Genomic DNA, 23,169 nt, shown 5'->3' on the forward strand with positions numbered 1-23,169 from the left:
TCGTATAATCGTATCAAAACGTCTGGCAAATAGGTGATACGATTAACCGATTTCGTCTGTATATGTGATAAATTGGTCGGCACAATATTTTAGTTAGGCTAAACTTTTCTTTGGTTTATAACAGGTTTATCACTTTGCACTGTATCCACCTGGATGTTTTCAATGAATTTTTGATGTGATTGTAGAAACGCCATTGCTATTAAAATTAAATTGTTGTGGACTATCACCTTTTCAATCAAGTTATGGATGCAACAGCCGCACAACCTGATGCTCCAAATTCTGAAAACCAGGTTTGTAAAATTCAGTGGCGTATGGTGATTTAGCAGGCATTAAACATGCACTAGGTACCATATGCAGTTTTTTCAATATTTGTTCTGATTGTACCAAAATAAACTGATGTGAATTGATACAATGATTCCTTGTGTTAAGATATATACCTCACTTACGGTATTGCTTCAAGGCCATGGTTCTGTATAATTTTCAAAAACTAAGATATGTGTAACTATGTATTCTTTATTGGAATGAGTAAATGTCTGTGTTAATACACATGTATTTAGTTATTTTACCAAGACTATTATATATCTTTGTCTCAGGCACCAGCTGTAGCAGAAAAGTCTTGGGAGCATCCATGGAGTGTGGAGGAAATTAGAAAAAACTCTAACCATTGGTCATTAGCAGCTGATGTTGGGGTAAGTTTTAGATGAAATGCGTTAAAGAATTTCAGTTACAAACTTAGTCTTATTCACTGGTCTTGTACTTTAATACTCTTTTTAGTTTTTCACACTGGTTGCCATAGTTTCAATCAAAAAGCATTGTGTATTGACAGGTGCTGTTAGATTTGGGATTAAGGTTAGGTAAGAGTAAGGTTAGGATTTTGTTCTCTGCCCAGCATTTCAAGGTTTTTCTAATTGCAAGTTTTTGTCTTCAACGGCTTTAAGCTTTTCTCAAATTAGGGCAGAATTCCTTATCCGGCAACACTGGTGTGGTAAATATAGCCGCTGCCTTTATTTTTTAAAGTTAAACTAATTGTAAAATAACCTTTTAGTGAATCAAATTCATTATTTTATGTTTAGCTGTTGGAACATATGAAGGAATTTGCTTCAAAGTTGACTGCACAAGCGCATAACGTATCCTGTGAAGTGTCCCAATTACTTTATGACACACAATTGACAGATGCAAAGATTCAATCTGTCACAGACTACTTTCTAACTCTCAGTGATAGCCAGTTCATTGAAAATGTAAGCTTCATTGTGTTGCTAGAATCAATGCTTTAAACCTTCAGTGATATATCTAAGTTATATATACCAGTAGCTAAATTAATTTGTTGCACAGAGTAGAGCATATCATCTTTGGATTATGCAATAGATTGAGTTTCGCTTTTAGCAGCATGACCGTTGCTTACTTCACAATGTAGATATTAACGAACTGTTTTGGCCTGATGCTGCATCATCAGACTAAATTTAGCAGCATCACTGCATCAGGCTAAAACAGGTCGTTACTATCTACATTGTGAAGTAATCTTTGAATTTGTAATGAGAAAATTTTACTATTTCTGCTTTTGGTTGAAACGATTCTTTCTTGATGTTAAAAGGTTATTGCAGCCAATTGTCTTTGTAACACAGATTGATAACACTGCTATATATAGAACATTTTTAGACACTTGGGTTTCGACTAAATTTTGCTGTTTTTCTGGGATGCTGATTTCAAAAATTGCATCAGTTTTCATTCGAAGTTATAAAACTTACAACAAAAGTATATCATCATTGGAATGCTAACATAATGGCAGACTATTGTTTATGCTTGAAAAGAGAGGTTGCTGGTTGCAACTATTCTTAACAAGCACAGAAAATACTGCATGCCATCATGTTGTTGTTTTTCCCTTGCTTTTTCAATGTTTTGCCACCACCGCTAAGCTTGTCACTGTGATTCTGTAGCCTACTGGAAGGCCACATTTCTGTGCATTGTTTCTGATGATGACATACGTTTTGTGGGTTGTAGATGGATATGAGCTAAGATTAAGTGTTTGTTTTGTCAGTTGTTTTTTCTTTATAAAAACACATTGCTTTTTATGTCCACGATGTGATTAAGTCTCAGGTGTGTAACTGAAATATTAGCAAACTTATGAAAGCCTTCATATGCAAAAATATGCTAAAAGCTATGCGACATAAGAAACATTTAATGCCATTTTTGAAATCAGCACCTCAAAAATGCTCTTAAACCTCAATTCCCATAAAATTGATGCAACAATTTGAACTGTTGAGAAGGAGCGATCTTCCTAGCGTCAGCACTACCTGACTACTGACAGTGACACGTGTCTAACTGTCTATCGCTGAGTTCTTGCTACACTCGACTGCCGAAAAGTTTGAACTGTGTCATTCTTAAACTAGTTAGTAGTTATAGTTTGCTGCTGTAGACAATAAATACATACCTTGCTAATAATTTGGTACTGCCGATGATTTTTAGCGAGTCTATGATGAAGACGATACTGTCAGTAAAGATTCCCCGAAAAAGGAAGAAGATGAAAAAGCAAAGACGAGAGAACAGCGTGAAGCAGAGATGATTCCACGCGTCAGTAAATCAGAAATTTTAAGCCTGACATGTTTTTAATCACTTTTCCAAACTACAGTTATGTTATCCTCAAAAGTTCAAATATTCATTGAAGTAGAAACTATAATACTATATTCCAATAAAAAGGCATGCTGCATTGTTCAAAAGTATTTGTTGTTAAACAGGTACCCGTAGATAAGAGCAAACAAATTTTACTTTTCTCTTCAGTGATCTCACTCGAGTTTTGTCGGTGCACATTTAAATGACTTCATTCAGTCATAGTTTGTCGACCTTCTGATCACCCCGCTGCCTTGTCATCGTGATGAAAGAGATCTGGCCTATGTTGCTTTGGATGCCACTTGTCACTTCCTTCCACGGCTATCTTCTGTTAGTTGTTACCATAGGTTAACTTTCGATTGCAATGCAATTTTTGTTCAGTTGAAAGAAGCGGTTAGCTTCGGCTTAGACGTCATCAACGACGCGTATGACGTCTTGGATGTTCAAGTCATGGATTCGGATTCAGAAGATGATGACGATGACGCGATCCCACTTCCAGCTAATGAAATAATATTAGAGCCAAAAGTGAGTTTAACTAACGTCTCCAGTTGGTGCGTTTATGACTGAACACTCAGTGAACAGTGAAGCAAGAACGACTTGTAGGTGTAGGCAAGTAGGCGCCCACACTGTAGTACGTTGCGATTTAGATACTATTTGGAACAAAGTGTTGTATTTTATCTGTTGCCAGGTGATTATACATTGTTAAACATTATATAGTAGTCCCCGCTTATCAAGCCCACCTCTGGACTGGACGATTTTGGGCCTATTAAGCCGGGGACGATTCTCTACTATTAGATATTCAGTTATTAAGGACCAAATTGGATTCAATAAGCGGGTAGGCATATTAACCGTGAGTTTACTAAGTGGGGACTACTGTACTATTACGATATTCAATTTATATTTTTTGGCCCATTTTCAACAGTTAAGTCGCTTATGTCCAAAACCATAGATATGGATTTATTGTTCTTCAGCTGGGTAGGTCCAATGTCCTTCATGCGAAAGTTTGTATTTAACAATAAAAAAAAAATACATGCAGCAGTTGTTAAACAAGTTTTAATTAACCAAGTAACTTAATTAAAAAGTAATTGTGCAGCACCTGATATTAGTATTTCTTTTACCTTCAGCGGTTATCTACTATTTTTAAACTTTAGGATCCGTATGTTACCCGACCACTTCCGCATTTGATAGGAAGTCGTGGTTTCCACGAAGAAGATGATGTGGGTGTCGGTGATCTGCTCAGCGGTTAGTAATTTATCATAAAATATGTAGATTTTTGAAATATGTCATCATATACCTGTTGGAGGTGCTGTTAGAGTACAAGAGAATCATTCTAGAAAAAAAAGGCTAAAGTTTTCGGAAGTTATTTTCTATTGAGTCTTCTAAATTTTATTGACAGTCTACAAGTTGGTACATTTTGCCGCAACAAGACAGTTGTACACTGAAAGCTTCTGCTTACCGTACTGCGTGGTAAGCTGTGGATACACAACAAGATGGTCCATTGTTAGGGGTTTAGTGTTGCCACACTTTTTTTGTTTCAACGTAGATGATGCAGAGAGCGAAGTGGGATCAATGAGTGAGTCCGAAGATGAAATAGAGAAAGCCCCATCCGTGTCCGATGTCTCTTCCTCTGAGTATGACAGTGATGATGAAAGTGTTTCCGGTAATTTTATAAACAAAATATCATTTTGTTGCAGATTCTATATCATTTTTTAGTGTAATTTTACCTTCGTATTTCATTGGGTAGCGTATTTTATCTATCTAGAATTGTGAAATGATGATAAACAATAATGGCTGTACACATTGTGTACATATTGTATATTATGTCTAGTTCGCTTTAGGTTAAAGTCATTTATGCTCTTTACACTAAAAATACGGCTCTACTGACGTTCAATTTGATTTACATAGTTTGTAACCGTGCTGATATAAATACGAAAAGGTGTCATGTCGCTAAGTTGACTTTTTTGGAACCAGATAAAGTTTTTGTGCGTTTTTAGACGATAGTGAGGTGGAAGATCGTCCAGTTACGAGGAAGACGACAGCATCCATGTCATCCAGCACAGACATGTCTTCTTCCGATAATGATGAGTTATTTGCCGATAAAAGGCAGGAATACAGCAGTGAGGTACAAAAGGAATTTGTTTTGACAAATAGAACCGCTAAACCACAAATTTACATTTTCTTGTTTTTAAATCTTTTCCATTTTTCACTATTAGGAAGAAGAAGAGATTGCTTCTCAACCACGGAAGCGTACTTCATCAAAGAAGAGAGCTGCATCAAAGCGATCCCAGCCAGAACAAGGTATTCATATTTTTTATCTTGTAATGACTCATCTTTCTTAAGTTCTTAAATTTGCACTTTAGCAGGAGCATCGCTGCTGCAGTTAATTATTTGATTGAGCCATGCAAGGCTTATCCTCATATTCGTTTCCGTAGTTTTTTCGGCGGCCTGCTTGTCAGAGGTGGCTTCGGTATTCTGCCGAGTCATGCAAAAACGTCACCACACCTCATTCCTGCTTTGCTTTCAGCATTGAGAAAACGGATTTGATAGGTAAAAAATGTTGTGGTCGGCTTCATTTGCAACCTACCTCTGCATTGAAACTGTCTACTTGAAAAGCGCTGCGGGCATAAAACTGAAAACGCGTACTTGCGTGTGTTGTGATTCCAACTGCATTTCAGATCTGTTTGGACAAGAAGAGCCAGAAGACGACCTGTTTGCTGGGACTGGTGGCTTGTTCGGAAAGGGAGGTGGTTTGTTTGGCGAAAACAAAGGAGGTTTGCTTCGTTTATGAGAAAGTATTTTGTCTTGGAATAAAGCCACTGCATTGAAAAAAAAAATACTTATTGTGAAAGCATGTTGGAAAATACCTTGTTGTGCGGACTTCTCTTTCTATATTTACAAACTGAGATGCAACAACCGAGAAGCATGTTACAAACCCCCACTTACAAATTTTATTCTCAGGTCTTTTTGATGGGGTCCAGACTTTTGATGAAAAAGATGAAGGATCTGGCTCTGAAGAAGAAGAAAAACCTGAGCCTGTCATTGCGAAGAAGCCAAAACCAAAACACGCTCCTCACGGAGGTGTGTCCTTGTTTGGTGGAGCTATTAAAAAAGGATTTTTCCAGGTAAGCGTAGGATGGTTGGATATGTAGCATGTAAGTGAAAGTTTTCATTGTGTCTTGTTCTGCGGATAGTTTGTACTTTACTGCAAAAATTTCTTATGTTTTGATGGAAAGTAGTGTTCTGTTTCGTTTCGGCCACCCTGGGGCCGACCCCTTTACTCCTATCAACTGTTTGTGTTTGTCCAGGTTAGGTAGAAACCAGTTTTTGGACTCACGACTCACGCAAGACTTTCGATATCGCTTTTGTGTTGTGTGTCATGTCAAAGGAACTTTTGTTAAGATTTACAAAATGTAAGCTGCTGAATCCACATCGTACTTATTTACTGAAAACCTTAAAACCGCCCATGTACTGTAGTCTTTCCCCGGGCTGTCACACCTCGGTTTATAACTGGCCGACTCTGCACACGCCAAAATTCCTCCGACTCCATAGCCCTGGTATTCCCTGTATTATTACTGTTTGTTTTCTTCAAAAATGTCATCAAGATCGCCTGTTATTTCCTCCTGATTCGATTCATATGCTAAAGGGTCAGGAAGAGTCAGAAGAAAGCGATGCGGCTCCTCCATCTCCAAAGCCACCCAAACAAGCTGCATCCTCCAACATGTTTGATGAAGAGAGCAGTGATGAAGATGATTTGTTTCAGGAGAAGTCCAAATCTACAACGAAAGGTTAATATTGTACCTTATGAAAACAATAGATGTGATAAAGCAACATTTAATTTTGACACTGGTTTAATGTTTTATTTTTCCCACCCTGTCTGCAGAGGTAAACAGAGAAGGGACTTTGTTGGGAATAAAGTGTTAATTGCTTTTCATATCTGTTTTGTTTCCTTATTGTAGTGCAACATTTTTGAGTTGCTTTTATTCTCTTTTATAGGTATTAAAAGTGAATTAAAAAAGAGACCCGTATAGGGTGGCGTAAAGCGAATTTTGTTTCTCATCCTGTATTGTAAAATCCGTACATTAAATCCATATCCTGGTAATGCACAGAAAAGAGACTGCTGGCCACAAGATGTTTTTTTATTTGTTAAATACTTGCCTTTTTTATTTTATGTTGACTTCTTTTCATTCTACTTCGTCTATTCCCTGGTGATCAATTACCAGGGTTGTTGGTATTTTACCCGACCCAAAAAAACCCGGGTGGGTTTTTTTAATAAAACCCACTTAAAAAAAACAAAAAAAAACCATAAAAAAACCCAGAGCATCATATTTGTCTAGTTTTTATTGGAAAATTAAAAAAATTTACAAAAACACTACAAGGCACTTACAACAAACATTAAATTAGGACTTAAGGATGTGATTGTGAAGTAATTTCCAAGAATAAACTGAAAACGCAGTGGATATTGCACAGTACACAAAAATCAAGTAATGTCACTTTGTGTATACTACACTAAAACTCATTTATGCAAGAAGGCCTTATAGTTAAATTGGTGAAAGTACTACTCTACTGTAGTCTGTATATATGATGTGAAATGCAATTTAGGAGGCTATTTACCAATTACAGATTCTGGATTCTACCGCATGGCTGTTTCAGAGCATTTGCCTAATTGGCCACGCAATCGCTCAATTGCTCATCCATTACTATATATATATAATATATATATAAATGATAAAAAATATTTAAACATGATGGCATAAATGCTCCTTGCCTTCAAATCTAAACAAATGATGCAATAATGTGATTTCTACCACGATAGCATCAACTTGGTATAGAAATCAGTGGATGATGCAACATTCAAGCAACAACAGCCCTAGTGCATTATTTTATTGAGTTATGCAAGCATGTACTGTGAGTGAAAGGCACTTCACTCGTAAAAAGTAGTTTTGAGGTGAAATAAGCATGAATCTACCTTTTTTTGCATCTTTTTTAAAAAACCCAATAAAACCCAAAAAAAAACGGGTTTTTTTAAAAAAACCCGGGTTTTTCTCAACCCTGTCAATTACCGGATTTCACTTTCTTCATGTTTATTCAGCAGATCCAAAGCCTCCTGCTAAAAAGTCCGGAGGTCTGTTTGACGAAAACACTGAGGATGATGAAATGTTCAATGACGTCGAAAAGGAAGAAGGTGGTATATGACCGACCAAAATGGACCCATTTTTAGCACTTAATCTTCGTTTCGATAAGAAATGAATCAAGCAGAAGTGAAAGACTGTAAAAATACAAGTATTCCTGTACAAACACGGTTACAGGTTAACTTAATTAACTTTGAATGACATCATTTTTACATTTTAAGAAACTATTCCGGAAGAAGTTGCTCCACCCACCAAGCGGCCTGTTGGAGGAGTATCGATGTTTGGGAGCGGAGGAAATGCCCTCCAGGAAGCCATCAGAAGAAGAGCACCGTCTTCCACAACTGACGTACACTTCTTGATTATTTCGTGCAACATTTTCAGTAACATTATCAAGATGATAAAATTTTCAGAATGTAAAACGCAAAAACTAAACCCATTTCAATTGTTTAATTTCATCTACAACCAGTCTGGTTTTCGAGTCATTTACTGAACCATGGATGCAATTTTTGCATTTTCAGCTCTGTGATGATTTGTGTTTAAATTGACCGAATGTTCCAACCACTTTGCTAATAACTGAATGATTTTGTCATTTTTTGTTGATTTAATACCATCAACCATCTTTTCTCAAATTTTCATCTAAATTTTAACCTTTCAATACGTTCAACTTAACACTGCATTTAATTGATGCTGTACTTGATTATTACGAAGGTTTGTCAACCGTCGTCCAATGTGCAATCAAAAAGTGATAATTCAGAAATTCAAAATTCAAAACCAGTCAAAGCTTCACCGTCGAAAAAGACATCTTTATTCTCTGCTAGCAGCGACGATGAACAATTATTTGGTGGCAAGGGTAAAGCGAAAACTACCCCCGCTAAAAAACCACCAGTGAAACAGGGCGATGCCAAGCGAGTCTTGCCGAAAAAGAGCATTTTATTTGGAGTCTCGAGTGACGAAGACGAGTTGTTTGGCGGCTCGACTAAAGCTTCCACTATTAAATCAAGCGCACAAAGCGGGTCTGTGAAGAGTTTCAATTCAAACATCTCTCAAGGCTCCAGTTCTAAACTATCCCAGCAAAACGAGAGAAATGCAACGAAAAAGGCAAATTCACTCTTCAACGATGAAAACGACGATGGTTTGTTTTTGGCTCCTCCTCAAAAAACTACTGAAAATAGAGAAAAGAAATTAAAAACAAACTCCAAGCCGTCTCCAATTATTCCAAGACAAAAACCAGGTTCAAAGACGAATCTCTTCAATGATTCGGGAAGCGATGACGATTTATTCGCGTCTAATCATACCAAGCCATCACCGCCAGCGGTTGCTGATCGTCTGCAATCGGTATTGGATAATTAATTAATCATTTATTCTGTTGCATGGACTAATTCTATTCACAATTCTCGATTTTTTCATTGATCGTTGGAAGAAAGCAATACGAGCTTACTTTGATTTTTTCAACATTGCTAATAATGCTCGATGTGGTTAATTGTTAAAATATGTTTTACAAATAAAGCCAAGCTTATTTCAATGCGTTTTCCCTTGAAAATACTTTCCTACCCAGCATTAAAACTGCAGTAAATGAATTTTTGTTACTTTTTTTGCTTTGCATTCTTTTAACCACCTACAATTTGCTTGTAAATCATTGTTACAAGTGATCATGGATGACATTGAGACGGAAAACATTTCAACGATTAATCATATTACGATGGACGCTGTATTTTCGTCTGGCAGAGCGATGACGAAGATGAAGACCTGTTTTCCGGAAAACCACACAAGAGCAGTTTCAGCTCCTCTTCAAGTTCAACAGGGAAGAAGAAGCCATTAAATAAACCTACCTTGAAGCCCAATGATAAAACGTCATCTTCTCCGCTTGATGATAGTAAAATCCAGAAAGCGTCCAAGACTGCCACATCTTCGCGTAAGGTGACACCGGCTCCCGCATCATCCAAACCTCCCGCATCATCCAAACCTCCCGCATCATCCAAACCTCCCGCATCATCCAAACCTCCAGCAGCATCCAAGCCTCCCACCTCCAAGCTAAGCATGTTTGATGAAAGCGACAGTGATGACGACCTGTTTAGTGGAATGGCCAAATCTAAACCTATCGCAGCTCCATCAAAGCCTAAGCCACCTAAAAAGGTATTCCTGATTGGCTAGGAATTTGTGCATTAATTTGCTTTATGGTTAAATGCCATTCAATAAGGAGATATGAACTTTCCGCATTGTTTAACATAAAAAGTAAAGTTGAGTCCCATGCTTGATTCAAGTCTCGGGTATGAGAACATAAGGTTCTCATTGTACTAAGCCTTCGGCACTAAGGAGAGTAGGGTGACCAGTTCCTTTCTCTCGGCCGCCTTTCCTTCAGAAATTATGCCCACTCAATTTATTACACCCCAGGTAGAGGTGAGCGGTGTTTTCAACAACCAGCTTAGCCAGGAGTCGAACCAGACTAAGCTGGTTGGAAAGCCAACGCCTTATCCTCTTCGCCATCCTACCGCCTTTTACCATAAATATTCCATAAACACTTTTTTTTTTAACTTTTTCTAAAATACTTGACTTCTGAGCAAGGATCCCAGGACACAAGTCTTCCAACGAAAATAATAATCCAGGAGGAGAACTTTGCAGCAGAACGTCCAGCTGGGTGCGCGTGGAATGCCGCCAAGTTCGAAGTTTTCCAACTTCCGCGATACGGGAACAAATGACGGAAAACCGTGACGTAGAACTCGACGAGTCAGCCGACTGTTGTGTGTGATATCCGCAAGTTCAAATAATATTATAATTTGTTGAAAAATGGCATTTTCTACAAAATGATCTTACTTGCTTTTCAGGAGCAGAACTCTGTTGAGAGCAACGATCTGTTTGCATCAAGTGCAGAAGATATAAAAGCGAAGAAACCTTCGATTCAACCTAAATCCGTCCCAGCCAAAACCACCAAACAACGTAAGGCCATCCCCACACCTGTTTGTTTAATCGCGAATCAGCGTTTTAAATTCTTGTGGTTCGTAAACACAAATATCGATTGAGTGGTGAGAGCGTCTGGCCGACGCTCAACAGGACCTTAGCTCGACGCCCATCGTAAGCAAGCGACTGTTTGCAAATCACGCAAAAACATACTTGAAACTGCACTCAAAATTAGCTCCCTTGCCTTTCGTCCACGAAACCCAATTCTTAAGCCAGTGGCGTAGCCAAGGGGGGGGTTTTGTGGGTTACAACCCCCCTCCCCCCCTTTGGCACGCGTGTGACGTCACGATATTGAGAAAGATGCTTTCAGTCTAAAAAAAAATTGCCTAATTTTAAACAAAACTGCATTAAAAAAGCGAGTTTTGCCAATACCAAACATTCAAACATCTCCGCCAGGAATTAGCAACAAGAAAACATATAAATCTTAGCTTTATTACCGAAAAATGCCGAAGAAAACATGATCTTATCTTTTTGCTATGCTACCGGACAGCACCATGTTACAGGAATATTCATACCCACATTTTTGTTGAAAATGCTCTCAGAATGCACCAAATTCAAAGTAGTTTTTCAAAATTTTCTGGGGGAGGTCCCCAGACCCCCCGGCGCTGGGTCGTCAAACCCCCCCCCCCCCCATTCAAAAATCCTGGCTACGCTACTGTCTTAAGCCACTGAGTAGTGGATTGAACACGAGAAATTGACACGTCGTGCTTCACAGGTTATTGATGCGACATGTAGTGATCAAACCAACTACAAGAGAAATGGATCTGGCAAAACTTCCATAATGAAAATCTATGTTTCAGCAAAGGGATTGTTCGATAGCGATAGTGATGATGACGATTTGTTCGGCTCAAAATTGCCTGTTGCAAAAATGACGTCACCGGATGAAAAACCTTCAAAGAGTGACGTCATATCAGAGCAAGGTACGTTTTTTCTCACAATATGTGTAAAGATTGTGCACATTTCGTGCGATGAAGCAACATGCTTTAGCTTCGCGGATCATAAAGACCGGAAAAAATAGTGAAGACAATTGCTGGAAGGAAGTGATCGACCACTCTCACTAGTCGGGACAAAAAAGAAGTTGGATGATGATGAAAACTGTCAAATATTATTTGAACCTTGTAGATCCTGTTGAAGATGAAAAAGTTCCTCCGAAAGTGGAAGAGGAGCCCACGAGGAAGAAGCCAGCAGGAGCAGTGTCCATGTTCGGAGCTGGAGGTGGAGAATTATTGGCTGCCATTAGCAAGAAAAGGTAAGACAAACATCATGTAACTTTCAAAGAGAGAAGTATTGTGATTTTAATTCACTTTCGTATCATTTCAGATAATTTGGATTGTCGTTTTAACGTAGCTGCTTTAACAAAGTTTTGCTTTTCAAATTAATTTCACCAACATAACAATTTCCGAAATATTTATTTTCTCAAGCTCCCATAAATCTTGATCTTGACCGAACAGGTCCGCTTCCCAAAAGTTATCCACCTCGGTGAGCAGTGAGAAGGGTGTCACTTCCTCAGAACCTGTTAAAAAGGAGCAAGAAAAGTCTTCGGAAGATGCGGTTGATGCCTTATTCGGATCCAAACTCCCTGGCTCCAGTGTGTCTGCCCCTTCCACGAACGTAACTCCGAAGCCATTCTCTGTGACGTCATCGTCTCGGAAGCCAACGTTGTCGAAAGTGACGCCACCCACCGCCAGGCAAGCTGGAGACGGGATAGGCAAACTTCAGGTGATCTCCTTTAACTCTAAATCCGTTTTTCCGCATCTGCTGAGGAATTTATTCAGAGAAATGTGTCAAAATTGAATTGTTACAACTTCCAAGAGTCTGCGTAACAGTAAATCAACTTTACTCAAAACCATGTTCTTAAACGTGCGTGTGTTCGCTTAAACCGGTAACCAAGAGACTTACGTGACAGGGAATCAATTGGAATTCCGGTTTATTGATAGATCTCAAATTCAACAAAATTTACGTTTGTTGCTGTTAAAATCACTATTGAATTATTTATGTTTAATAATAATTAAATAGCTCATGTCTATTTAATTACTCTATGGCCCATTTTCAAGCTTAGTTGGCAGTTTCCGTGTAATGTAAAGAAGCACAGAAGCTAAAATGCCGAAACTAATCATTACGACCCTAGCAGCAACCGGATTTAACACCTTTGGCTGCACTAAGATTTATATCGTTTAATTTCAACACTAAAGGTTAGAACCGTATAATTTCCAAAACGTTTGTTGGAATGTAAGTTCAGATTCTGTAATTTGGAGTCTGTACTCTTTTCCATATTGGCGAAGAGTTCCATCTCACTCAAGTTGTCAATTCCAGGCCAGTCTTTCCATCAACCCAAGCGCACTGCTTCCTGGAGCTGCGCCCACTATTGTTTCCACTATCGACGTTACTGCGCCGCTAGAGAGCGCTACCAAGACAAGGTCAAGGGGTCAAGCCGGAAGAAGACCTCCTAGTCGGCAAGCGAGAAGAAAAATCGCAGAAGCGGCAAGCAATGGTAGGACCACAGGAAACCTTTTTACAGCTATTCAACAATGTAATTTTCAGCCACCGTCTTTGCAAGCACTTACACCATTTTTGTTCTCCACTGCAACAGAGATGTACTATAACTGCCGTTTTTGTGTTTTATTTAATTAGCAGATTAGTATTGTTTTACTGACAAGAAAGGCGTCTTCTGAAAAGTGTCAACAAGTTTCTTTACCCGTGATTACTGATAAAACATACCGGTTCGAACCAGTTCAATCCGGTTTATTTAGCTAGATCAATACGCTTTGTACAATGATTGAACAATGAACATTCTAGTCAGAGCGAGTGCAGTCAATCTGAAGGGGTGGCCTGATTTGTCATATTTTCTAGATTTGTGCTACTGTCTGTAACAATTTTCGAAGAATTTTGCTAACTCGTATGATATAAAAATTTTTTGTTGCCTTGGGAAAAGAGTTAAAAATGAGAAAGAGTTAGTTTAAAAACGTTCAATCAGACTGTGTTTAAGCAACTAGCAGTCTGACTAAAAAATTTTGAATCAAATTGTCCTTGTATTTCAAAGACTGGTGAGTGGTGATGTTAAAATACAACTTGTCACCTGGTAAAGACAGTGAAAAACACGAAGAAAATTTCATTTGGCAAAATCTGGAAAAGTCTGCAAAATGTGACAAATAAGGCCGTATCTCCATGTAGCCACGGTGCAGCTCATTCATGTATCAACAACTATCATTACAATTGTTTCACTTTCAGACCTGATGTCAACACAATCCAACCCAACACCGGCCAAGCCGACACCCGCCATTTCCGCACCAGCCGCTCTTGAATCCAGTAGTGAAAAGCCAAAGACCTCCACGAAAGATGACATCTTAGGTACTGCGAAATTTTTCATCTCAGCTGTTGCAAAGCTTTGGTATCATTACCAGACAGCAAAATCCGTCATTTTTACATTGATTCAACGTCTGCAGGCGTTGAATCAATGTAAAAATGACAGATTCTGCTTTCTGTAATTGTAGTCGATGGTAACTGGTAATGATAACGTGAACAACAATCGATTAATCGTTGCTAACGTTTTGCTTGCAGATGATATTTTGTCTTCGTCCGTATCTAAGAAAGAATCAAAACTAGAAGCTGTCACGGAAAAGACCCAGCCACCCGCCGACATAGGTAATCACTTGTTTAAGTCTATTGATTCATCGGCATCGTCACATTTGTTTTTACTGTTATTGTTATTATGTGATCATCATGATTATCATATTTTTGTCGACACAGCGTACACATCTGTACTGTACTCAAACTTGGCTTTGTATGGTTTAATTTATTTTTTAATTGGTGTTTGGGCGTGTGCTGCAAGGCTGTGGGTTCTTTTCTGACCTCGTCATGACACATCGGGTTAAGAAAGGCAGCAAACACAAAATTGTGTTTGAACTTCCAGATAACTTCGACAGCCTGTTTGAGCCTTCCAAAGATTCGAAAAAATCGAAACCCAAGATCAACGTTGACGATCTTTTCGGCCTGGACGACGACGATAATGACGATCTCTTCAGCGCCAAGCCGAAGCCTTCGACAAAAAAGAAGAACCCGCCTGCAACAGATGACACTTTTGCGGCCGATGGTGAAATCGAGTCCAATACCTCGTTGTTTGATTCGCCGGAGACCAAGAAAAAGCCTAGTTCGAAAAAGCACAACTTGTTCTCCGATGACTTGTTCGGTGACATGGACAATGACAGGCTATCCTCCGTGGACAAAACTGTGAAGGCGAGCAAGCCAGCACTTGATGACGTCAGTACCTGTCATTACTTCGATCATAACTATTCTCCGCTAGCTATTCTTCAAAAATTACTTTTTGTAAATTTTACAAACACGCTTGGAGTTTGCTGACGTGGACTTGGCGTAGGAACACGTCTTTTCAACAGAAGTCTAAATCCTGAAGTCTAAACGCTAGTATTAAAGGCTGTAAATACTTTTGAGCTCCAACCTACACCGGAGTCCAATAATATCTTGTTTCCATTCTAGTTTGATGTTGAAAAAACGTGTTGTGCGATTTCAAAAACTTTAAAGACATTTTAAAGTGATGACATTGCATTCTGTTGACTATTTTTTAGTCGTAGTGATGCATCTGTTTCCGGTAGATGTTTTTACCAACTCAGTTAAGTTTATTCGCCCATGAAACAAACTTCTGCTAATTCTTGTATTATGTGTTCTCTCCATAAAATTTCATGGTTGGTATAGGTGGGTGAGGTATTTCCCTCTTTGCATGTTTTTAAAATAGTGCAAGGTTTCATTCTCAGGAAAAGTGGAATTAAATCGATAAAAGTTAATTACACGTCTAACTTTTACAGGATGAGGACATCTTTGGTTCACCCAGTCCCCTTTCATTTTCAAAACCAAGCAAGGTCGCCAAAGAAGAGAAAGGAAAATTGGCTGCTGAGGTTATTTGCTTTAATAATTAAAGCTGAATAAATGTTGAAATGCGTTTCAACTTTACAACAAAATGTTTTTTTCGAAACGAAACCAAACCAAATAAATTCCAATTAACATTGTTTCAATGAGATCAGGACTGAAGATGCACTGAATAAGTGCGAAATATATTTTCTGTAACATCTACTGACAACTGATCCCTGTTACCTTAGCAATTGAGGTTTTAGCTTAAATAATTAAAGCTTTAATAATTCTACCGTAGCAAACATACTCTATTAACTCAAAGAATTTAATCGAAAATGTTTTTGTCATGAAGATATTTAAAAGTTAACCAGCTTTTTAGTGCTCCTTCTGACATATCTTGTGTCCTTCACATCTACAATTTTACGTGTTTTTCTCCAACACATCTGTCAGTTACTCCAGTTATTTGTCTACCTTAATTCATGCGTCCCATTTGCGAATTTTTTCCCCACGAACTTTCTGTCTCATTTGCATATTTCTGTAAGGGTAGCCACTTCGATGAGTGTGGAACCGTTGTTCTCACGAACATTAGGCACAAGATAAAACCACTGAACTAAACAAGCCAACGAATAAATTCTTGCATTCACACGGTATTTAGTACAAACTCTATGCGAAGTAACCGACAGAAAAATTTACCGCACGCGGTAACTAGTAATGACTACACTTACCGAAACATGTAAATAAGACAGAAAGTTCGTGGGAAAAAAATTTACGTCCCGTTTTGTACTTTAACCTTCAAGTTCTTTTGATTTGTTTTGATTACAATTTTATTTAACTTTAAAGGCTTTCAATTTATACGCAATTCAATGGCTTTAGAAATATTATACCTTCTGTCTTGCCTGTTCATGTTTAACCAACTCTGGGAAGCAGCTATAACTGAACAAGATGAAGATAAACTTAAACTGTGGTGCTCACTTTATCTTTGATATATTAAGGATTAGTAGCTTTTTTTCGCACTTCTCGCCGACCCAGCCCAGCTACTTTTGGCATGTATATTTCCATGTCGAGTTTACTGAATGTATGTTGTGTGCAACGTACAAGTAAATTTGTTGTGTGCATCAGCTCGATGGAGACGACTTGTTCGGTGACTTGACCAGTTCACCGATGATCAAGAAGAAGTCAACCAAAGACAAACCTCCCAAGACGAAGGTGGAGGATTTATTTGCCGATGACGCGGATATATTCGGGGATCTCCCGTCTTCGAAACCCAAAGCGAAGAAATCAACGAAGAAAAGCGGGAAAACTAAATCGGCCCTAGCTCCGTCACTCTTTGATGACGGTAACGTTTGTTATTCTTTTGTCATTTTACGTTGAAATGACCAATGTTGTTGACACTTTGTAATGTTCGTCTTTTGTTCTTCTTTCAGAAGACATCTTTTCATCTCCTCCAAAAGCATCGGAGAATAAAACCAAAAAGAAGAAGACAAAAAAACCAGCCTCCTCTTCCAAAGATAATAATCCAGACATATTTGATGATCCTTTAAATGCTCTTCTTTCTCCTTAATCCTCTTCTTCATAGTATTTCATCAGTGTTCCATCCTCTATTTCATTATAAGATTCCTTTTATGTTTGACATTTGATTGATTAACATGTCATTGATTGACAGGTCATTGATAGTTTTAGGTCAAAGCTTGAAAAATGAATTGAAATGGTTCAGTTGCCGTGTTTGATTACTAAGTTGATGTTGCTTGTATATCTGTGACCCTTATTAGAATGTTAACCCAGCCGACAAAATTGGTACTTTTTACATTGATTTAACGTAAAAAGTACCAATTTTGCTATCTGGTTAGTAAGTGTGTTGTTGGTTCGATGTCCTTGTGTTCAAGTTACCTCCACAAGATTTTAAAAACATGCATTTAATGACGAGGTAAATTGTTGATCATTATATTAAGAACATTTCGATGTAGATTTTGTTTCTTAATTTGCTTAATCGCCGCTTTTGCGCTTCCCAACACTACATTGTAGCGGGACCTAATTTCTACGAGCAACATTTTTATGAGATTCACTCGATCACAACTTATTTGTGAAGCCAATGATTGCCTGTTACTCCGCAATTAAATCAGTCATTTTTACATTGATTGAAAGACTGCAGGCATTAAATCAAATAAAAAAGTACATGATTTTGTAACTAAGTAGGCTATAGCAGGGGTGGGCGAACTACGGCCCGCGGGCCGCATGCGGCCCGCGAGACCATTTTATGCGGCCCGCCGGCACTTGCAGGAACTACTAATCATCACTTATTGTTTTAATTAAACAGATTACATGACAAAATATTATTCCCTTTACGAGTGTGTTTTTCTCTTCACTTTCAGTGCGTAAACACACACACGTCAGTCGCGCATGTATTGCAACATGCTCTCACGCATTGTTTGATTCAATTGTTTGATCATAAAATACAAATACGGTAGCAGCTACCGTAGGCCTACCAGTAGGCTACTTCTACTTTCCTCCAAATAGCTTTTCATTTTTATTTGAGACGCACAGTTTAATGTTTTCTACTTCGACAGGATTTTTGTTAAAAAATAAAAGATTTATATTTTTACTCTGTTAAAGTAATGAGTGCTGAAAAGTGAAAGATTGAAGACGAAAGTCGTGTTTTCAATAAGGAATGGACTGTTAACTACTATTTTATCGAAATTGGGAATAAAGCAGTTTGCTTGTTGTGCCGTGAGTCTGTGGCTGTTTAGGAGTACAATTTAAAAAGACACAACCAAACCAGAAGACTGTGAAAAACTGTGAACACTTGCGCAAGTCTCATTAACTTTTGTGATGATGATTGCATAGCTTTAAACGTAACTGAGTGTGAAATACAAAAATTGTGTTTAATATGAATATGCGATTATTTACCAGGGTAAATTTTCCTACTTTGTAATGAGAGTGTGCGGCCCCCCGGCTGCAACATTTTTTCAAATGTGGCCCTCAGTACAAAAAGTTTGCCCACCCCTGGGCTATAGGAAACACCACTTGGAATGCCTTTTTGTCGGATGATCCATTTTGACAGTTTCTCTTGTATCAAAGGTAAAAAAAAAGGTTGAAACTACTTCTCTATAGAAGGTATTCGTGCTTTCTATTGATCCTTCAGCACGTTCTGCATCATTTTGTCATCGCTTTGCAATGTGCAATACTTTGACTCTGTGACGTTGTGTAGCGGTTAGAATAATGTAAGACTTATCCCCACATAGCAATATCCGTCGTTTGTACATTGATTCAACGTCTGCAGACGTTGAATCAATGCAAAAATGACGGATATTGCGCTATCTGGATGATTTCAAACAGCTTCTGTCTTGACTTGCGCACTTACATGTGTTAACGATTAGACATTAATTAAATCAACTTCCTATTAGTAATGGTGAACATAGTTATGTCAAAGATCTCATGCACCTTTGTACTTGAAGCAAAATGTCAGATCAATGAACCATCTCACTAGTCTCAGTGCAGTTGCTTTCAAAACAACATTTTGCTTCACACTTGATTTTTTTTTTTTCAGTAACCCAGACAGCAAAATCCATCATTTTTACATTGATTCAACGTCTGCAGATGTTGAATCAATGCAAAAATGGCGAAGGCGTATGCAACCACAACGATCACCTTTGTTTTTACGTCTCAGTACTTTGCTTTGTTCCGCTCCAAATTTGTATAAGTTGCGTTGTTACCAGCAAACATGCTGAAACAGCTCATTAGCATACGTCACTGACTCTGATCGCGTACATGAGCAATTCCCACACAGCAAATCAACCGTTTTTTACGTATCAATGTAAAAACAGTTGATTTGCTGTCTGGGTTGCATATTAAGAAACAAAGCTTTTGCTACTTTATTCACTTCCTTCATAGCCACAGTTTGTAAACCAATCTTTGTTGCAGATTTGCCCATAATTACTGTGAGATTGCTGTCTTCAGTATTTGTGCATTCCCAGACAGCAAAATCCATCATTTTTACATGTCTGCAGACGTTGAGTCAATGTAATAATGACGGTTTTGCTGTCTGGGTGGTTCGATTGATTGTGTGACGTCAGCAATGAAAAATTCATAGCCGATCCAGGGTAATCGGCTTTTCTTTTGAAGGGAAACCTAATCAATTGCAGGAAAATCGGCTTTGAATAATTCAACAGGCGCTGTCTGTTGTGGCTTAATTGTAACTCTAGACAGTCTGCTTAGTCAAAGTTTTACCGTTTTCTAACGTTGTACGAACATAATATTTGAATATCTGAAAGAAAATTTGAAAAGTCATTTGCCATCTCTCTCAAGGTCTTGTTCACTACGTCAGCATTTTTGATGACTTGCATTAGACGCCGCAAACCACGTGACCTTTACGTTCCCTTCATTGATCTATTATTTGCAATGGCCGTGTGTTATCCTTCATATTTTATTTAATTTCATGCATTTCATTTATATATTAAAAAACAAACTATAGTGATACGAAGAAATGCTGATTTTTTTGCCAGAACAGGAGCCGGGAGTTTAATCTCGAAAAAAGTTTGCCTTTGTAATTCGTGCGGTTTGACATAATATGCTTGGATTGAAACTGAATGCTCAAATGCGTAGTCGTCCTGGGCAGTTGCGTAACTAGAGGGGGTGTTTCCCCCTGTAAAATGCAGCTAATTAGACGTTAATCAGGAAGAACTGTTTGATTGTTTAGTTTAGAATTCTTTATGTTTGATTAGGATTCTGTATTTCATGGTGCAGTAGCCTACAGTAGTTCGCCTATTTTAACCAGATTCGGTTAAATATCCGTTTTCCTCTACCCAGCTGAAAGCAATGTGACACAGTTGATCACAATTGACGATGCGTTATCTTGATTCGGCTGGATCGTTTGTTGGAAACTATCATTTGCGTCGATTTTTCTTCATTTGTAACCAAACAAGAATCAGCAAGTGCAATCCGTGTTGTAGTAAGAGGAGTAATAATTCCCCCCCCCCCCCCTCCTCTGAAATTCTTTTGTATAGTTGTAGAGCATTATTTAACGAAGTTTTACTATTGGTTTGGTTTGAAAGAGCTCTTAAAATGCGCATTATCAAAGTGGACTACTTTTTTCAAAACTTTCTAAGGGAGGTTCCCCAAACCCCCATGGGTCTGCTACGATAGGCTACTGATTTGTTGATAGGCTACTCATGTTTTGAGAAGGGATGAAGATGATGTTTTGTAAAGAGCGCTGGAGTTGCGAGTAGAGGGTCGTAGAAAACAAGGAAGACCCAAGAAAACGTGGAAAAGGCAAGTTGAGGAAGAAAGCAACAAGGTGGGCTTGACAAGAGAGGACGCGTTAGATCGATGTGAAGGCGATTGCGGCATTTGGAGGTGAATCCGGCCACCCTCGGTAACGGGACATCACCGGATTAAAACTGGACTACTACTACACATTTGTCTTTGAACTATTTTGCTAGCCACGCGCGTGCGTATGACCAGCCAAAGCCTTATGAATTATTGTTTAACGTTTATACCAGTGGCGTAGCCAAGGGGGGGGTTGGGGTTGCAACCCCCCCCCCCCTTTGGCACGCGTGTGACGTCACGATATTGAGAATGATGCTTTCAGTCTCTTTATGCTTGGGAATGATGCTTTCAGTCTAAAAAAATCTTGCCTGATTTTAAACAAAACTGCATTAAAAGAGCGAGTTTTGCCAATACTAAACATTCAAACATCTCAGCCAGGAATTAGCAACAAGAAAACATAGAGACTTAGCTTTATTTCCGAAAAATCCCGAAGAAAACATGATCTTATCCTTTTGCTATGCCACCGGACAGCATCATTTTACAGGAATATTCATACCCACATTTTTGTTGAAAATGCTCTCAGAATGCACCAAACTCAAAGCAATTTTTCTGGGGGAGGCCCCCCAGATCCCCCGCCGCTGAGTCGTCAACCCCCCCCCCCCCCCTTTCAAAATTACTGGCTACGCTACTGGTTTATACAGCCTTCGTTTATGACTTCACTGAAAATGTTGCCCCCCTGAAAAATGGATCTGGTTACACCACTAGTCCTGGGAAATACGTGTCCGACTAGAATTGATCGTTGATTGATTAGCCTCCGGTGTTTAAAGAAGATTTATACATTCAACCCTGTAATCCGGGATTGAACAAGTCTTTATCTAGCTTGCAAACTCCGTTTACAAGAACGATTAAGAAAGGAGTTTGCACAGGAGAGAAAGCAAATAACATATTTACTAGAAACTGTGCGCCGACTATTTACCTGATCGAGCTCCCCCCCCTCATTTGACCCTAAATTTCTTAATCCACGGTGCGCCAATAAAATGTCATTAGTGGAATAGAAAACAGTCGTTCAACTGCATAGCCTATTAAGCGAATTGTAAATTAAGAACCGTTTGGCATCTAATAAACACTTTGGTGATTAACAGTTCAGTTAATTTGGTTTGAAAACATTTTCGTTTCAAAAAACTTGTGGAGTCAAAAAAGGTTAAATTTCTATCGCTTCCGCAACGGAATGAAACTGCTTATTAGTTTAAACATCACAAAACGTTGCTTTTGGGGTGGTTATCAAGGGGCATGATATCTATTGGGATTGTTATTATTTTCAAACATTGTTATTGTCAAACATGTTATTATTTTCAAACATTGTTCAAATTTTGGTGCAAACTTTTATGCGGTTCAATCACCACATATGACATGTCAGTTTTAAGACGTCACATAAGTTCGGACCTATTTGATGGCTATGTCAAGCCCCAACTTCCAACGGGAATGCTTTGATCTTGAAGTCTTCTGCTCCGTGATTTGGCAAGACCGCAAAATTCGGCTTATCCTTGAAGCCAACGAAGGACGCTCGCTTAGCTTGGGTGCGTGGTGTTTGACTTAGCGGATTTGTTTGAATAGGTGAGGGCAGAATGCAATTGACTAAAAAATGTGTCAAAACCGTTTCCTTTCGTTAAATCACTGCATGCACGCAAGCGTGACGAACCGAAAGTGAAGCGACTGTAAAACCGATGTTTTTAAAAACCGCTTATTCTTTTCAAAGATAAGTTGTTGAAACATTTGTGCTGGTTTCAGTGGTCTGGTATGTTCAGCTGCAGACATAGACAGGTATTTCACCACTACTGGTAGTGATATCTTTGGCTTCCAATATATCAGTAATCTTGCAAACAAGATGCACCAAAAGTCTCATAATAATTACGTTATACCCTCAGTGAAGTAGCAAACATGCCAATCAAATCATAAGTACAAAAGTAGAACCGAATTTTTTGATATGATGAATGAGTTATTTTTATTTCTAGCTGGGCCGCAGGTTTTTAATGTTTCCGGAGAATAATCTTATTTTTTACACACAAAAGATCATTGCGAAACTCTTAGAAGTATTAGACCTCCATACCACAAACTATGCATAACGATTACGTAAATGTGTTTCTGCATAAAAGAGGGCTGTGCAACCTTTATTACAGGAGGGCCAAATATAAATAACTGGGTGAAACCACAAGCCGCACGTTTAGGCTATTTCACATATGCTGACTAGTAGTTGCAGGCACAAAAAATAGTTTTTTCTTTTATTATTGATGTTATGGTATTGTTAGGGGTTATCTCCTTGCAGAAATAATAAGTTAAATTATATTATGTACAAGTTAAA

The 23,169-nt window shown here is 38.5% G+C and overlaps 1 protein-coding gene across 1 annotated transcript; it reads left to right on the forward strand.

Annotated features, from left to right (window-relative positions):
* The first annotated feature begins 242 nt into the window (after positions 1 to 242).
* On the forward strand, positions 243 to 20,216 carry LOC145769130 (uncharacterized). Its single transcript, XM_082580722.1, has 27 exons — positions 243 to 290; positions 594 to 689; positions 1,074 to 1,238; positions 2,464 to 2,568; positions 2,986 to 3,129; positions 3,756 to 3,846; positions 4,148 to 4,264; positions 4,599 to 4,726; positions 4,818 to 4,902; positions 5,280 to 5,375; positions 5,563 to 5,726; positions 6,248 to 6,389; positions 7,694 to 7,789; positions 7,955 to 8,211; positions 8,442 to 9,068; positions 9,459 to 9,866; positions 10,556 to 10,667; positions 11,489 to 11,608; positions 11,811 to 11,937; positions 12,140 to 12,407; positions 13,002 to 13,179; positions 13,917 to 14,036; positions 14,247 to 14,330; positions 14,599 to 14,945; positions 15,506 to 15,595; positions 16,668 to 16,884; positions 16,973 to 20,216. Exons 1-27 carry the CDS (start codon positions 243 to 245, stop codon positions 17,107 to 17,109), a joined length of 4,569 nt encoding a protein of 1,522 aa, XP_082436848.1. The 3' UTR covers positions 17,110 to 20,216.
* The last annotated feature ends 2,953 nt before the right edge of the window (positions 20,217 to 23,169 follow it).

Source organism: Aplidium turbinatum, chromosome 4 (genome assembly GCF_918807975.1).
Source record: "Aplidium turbinatum chromosome 4, kaAplTurb1.1, whole genome shotgun sequence".
Lineage (NCBI taxonomy): Eukaryota > Metazoa > Chordata > Ascidiacea > Aplousobranchia > Polyclinidae > Aplidium > Aplidium turbinatum.

Bases quoted from the DNA above. Each gene is read 5' to 3' on its own strand.
- LOC145769130 (XM_082580722.1), top strand. From the start codon at position 243: ATGGATGCAACAGCCGCACAACCTGATGCTCCAAATTCTGAAAACCAG. The intron at 6,390-7,693 runs GTTAATATTGTA...ATGTTTATTCAG, and splicing joins GTCCAAATCTACAACGAAAG to CAGATCCAAAGCCTCCTGCT. The intron at 8,212-8,441 runs GTCATTTACTGA...ATTATTACGAAG, and splicing joins ACAACCAGTCTGGTTTTCGA to GTTTGTCAACCGTCGTCCAA.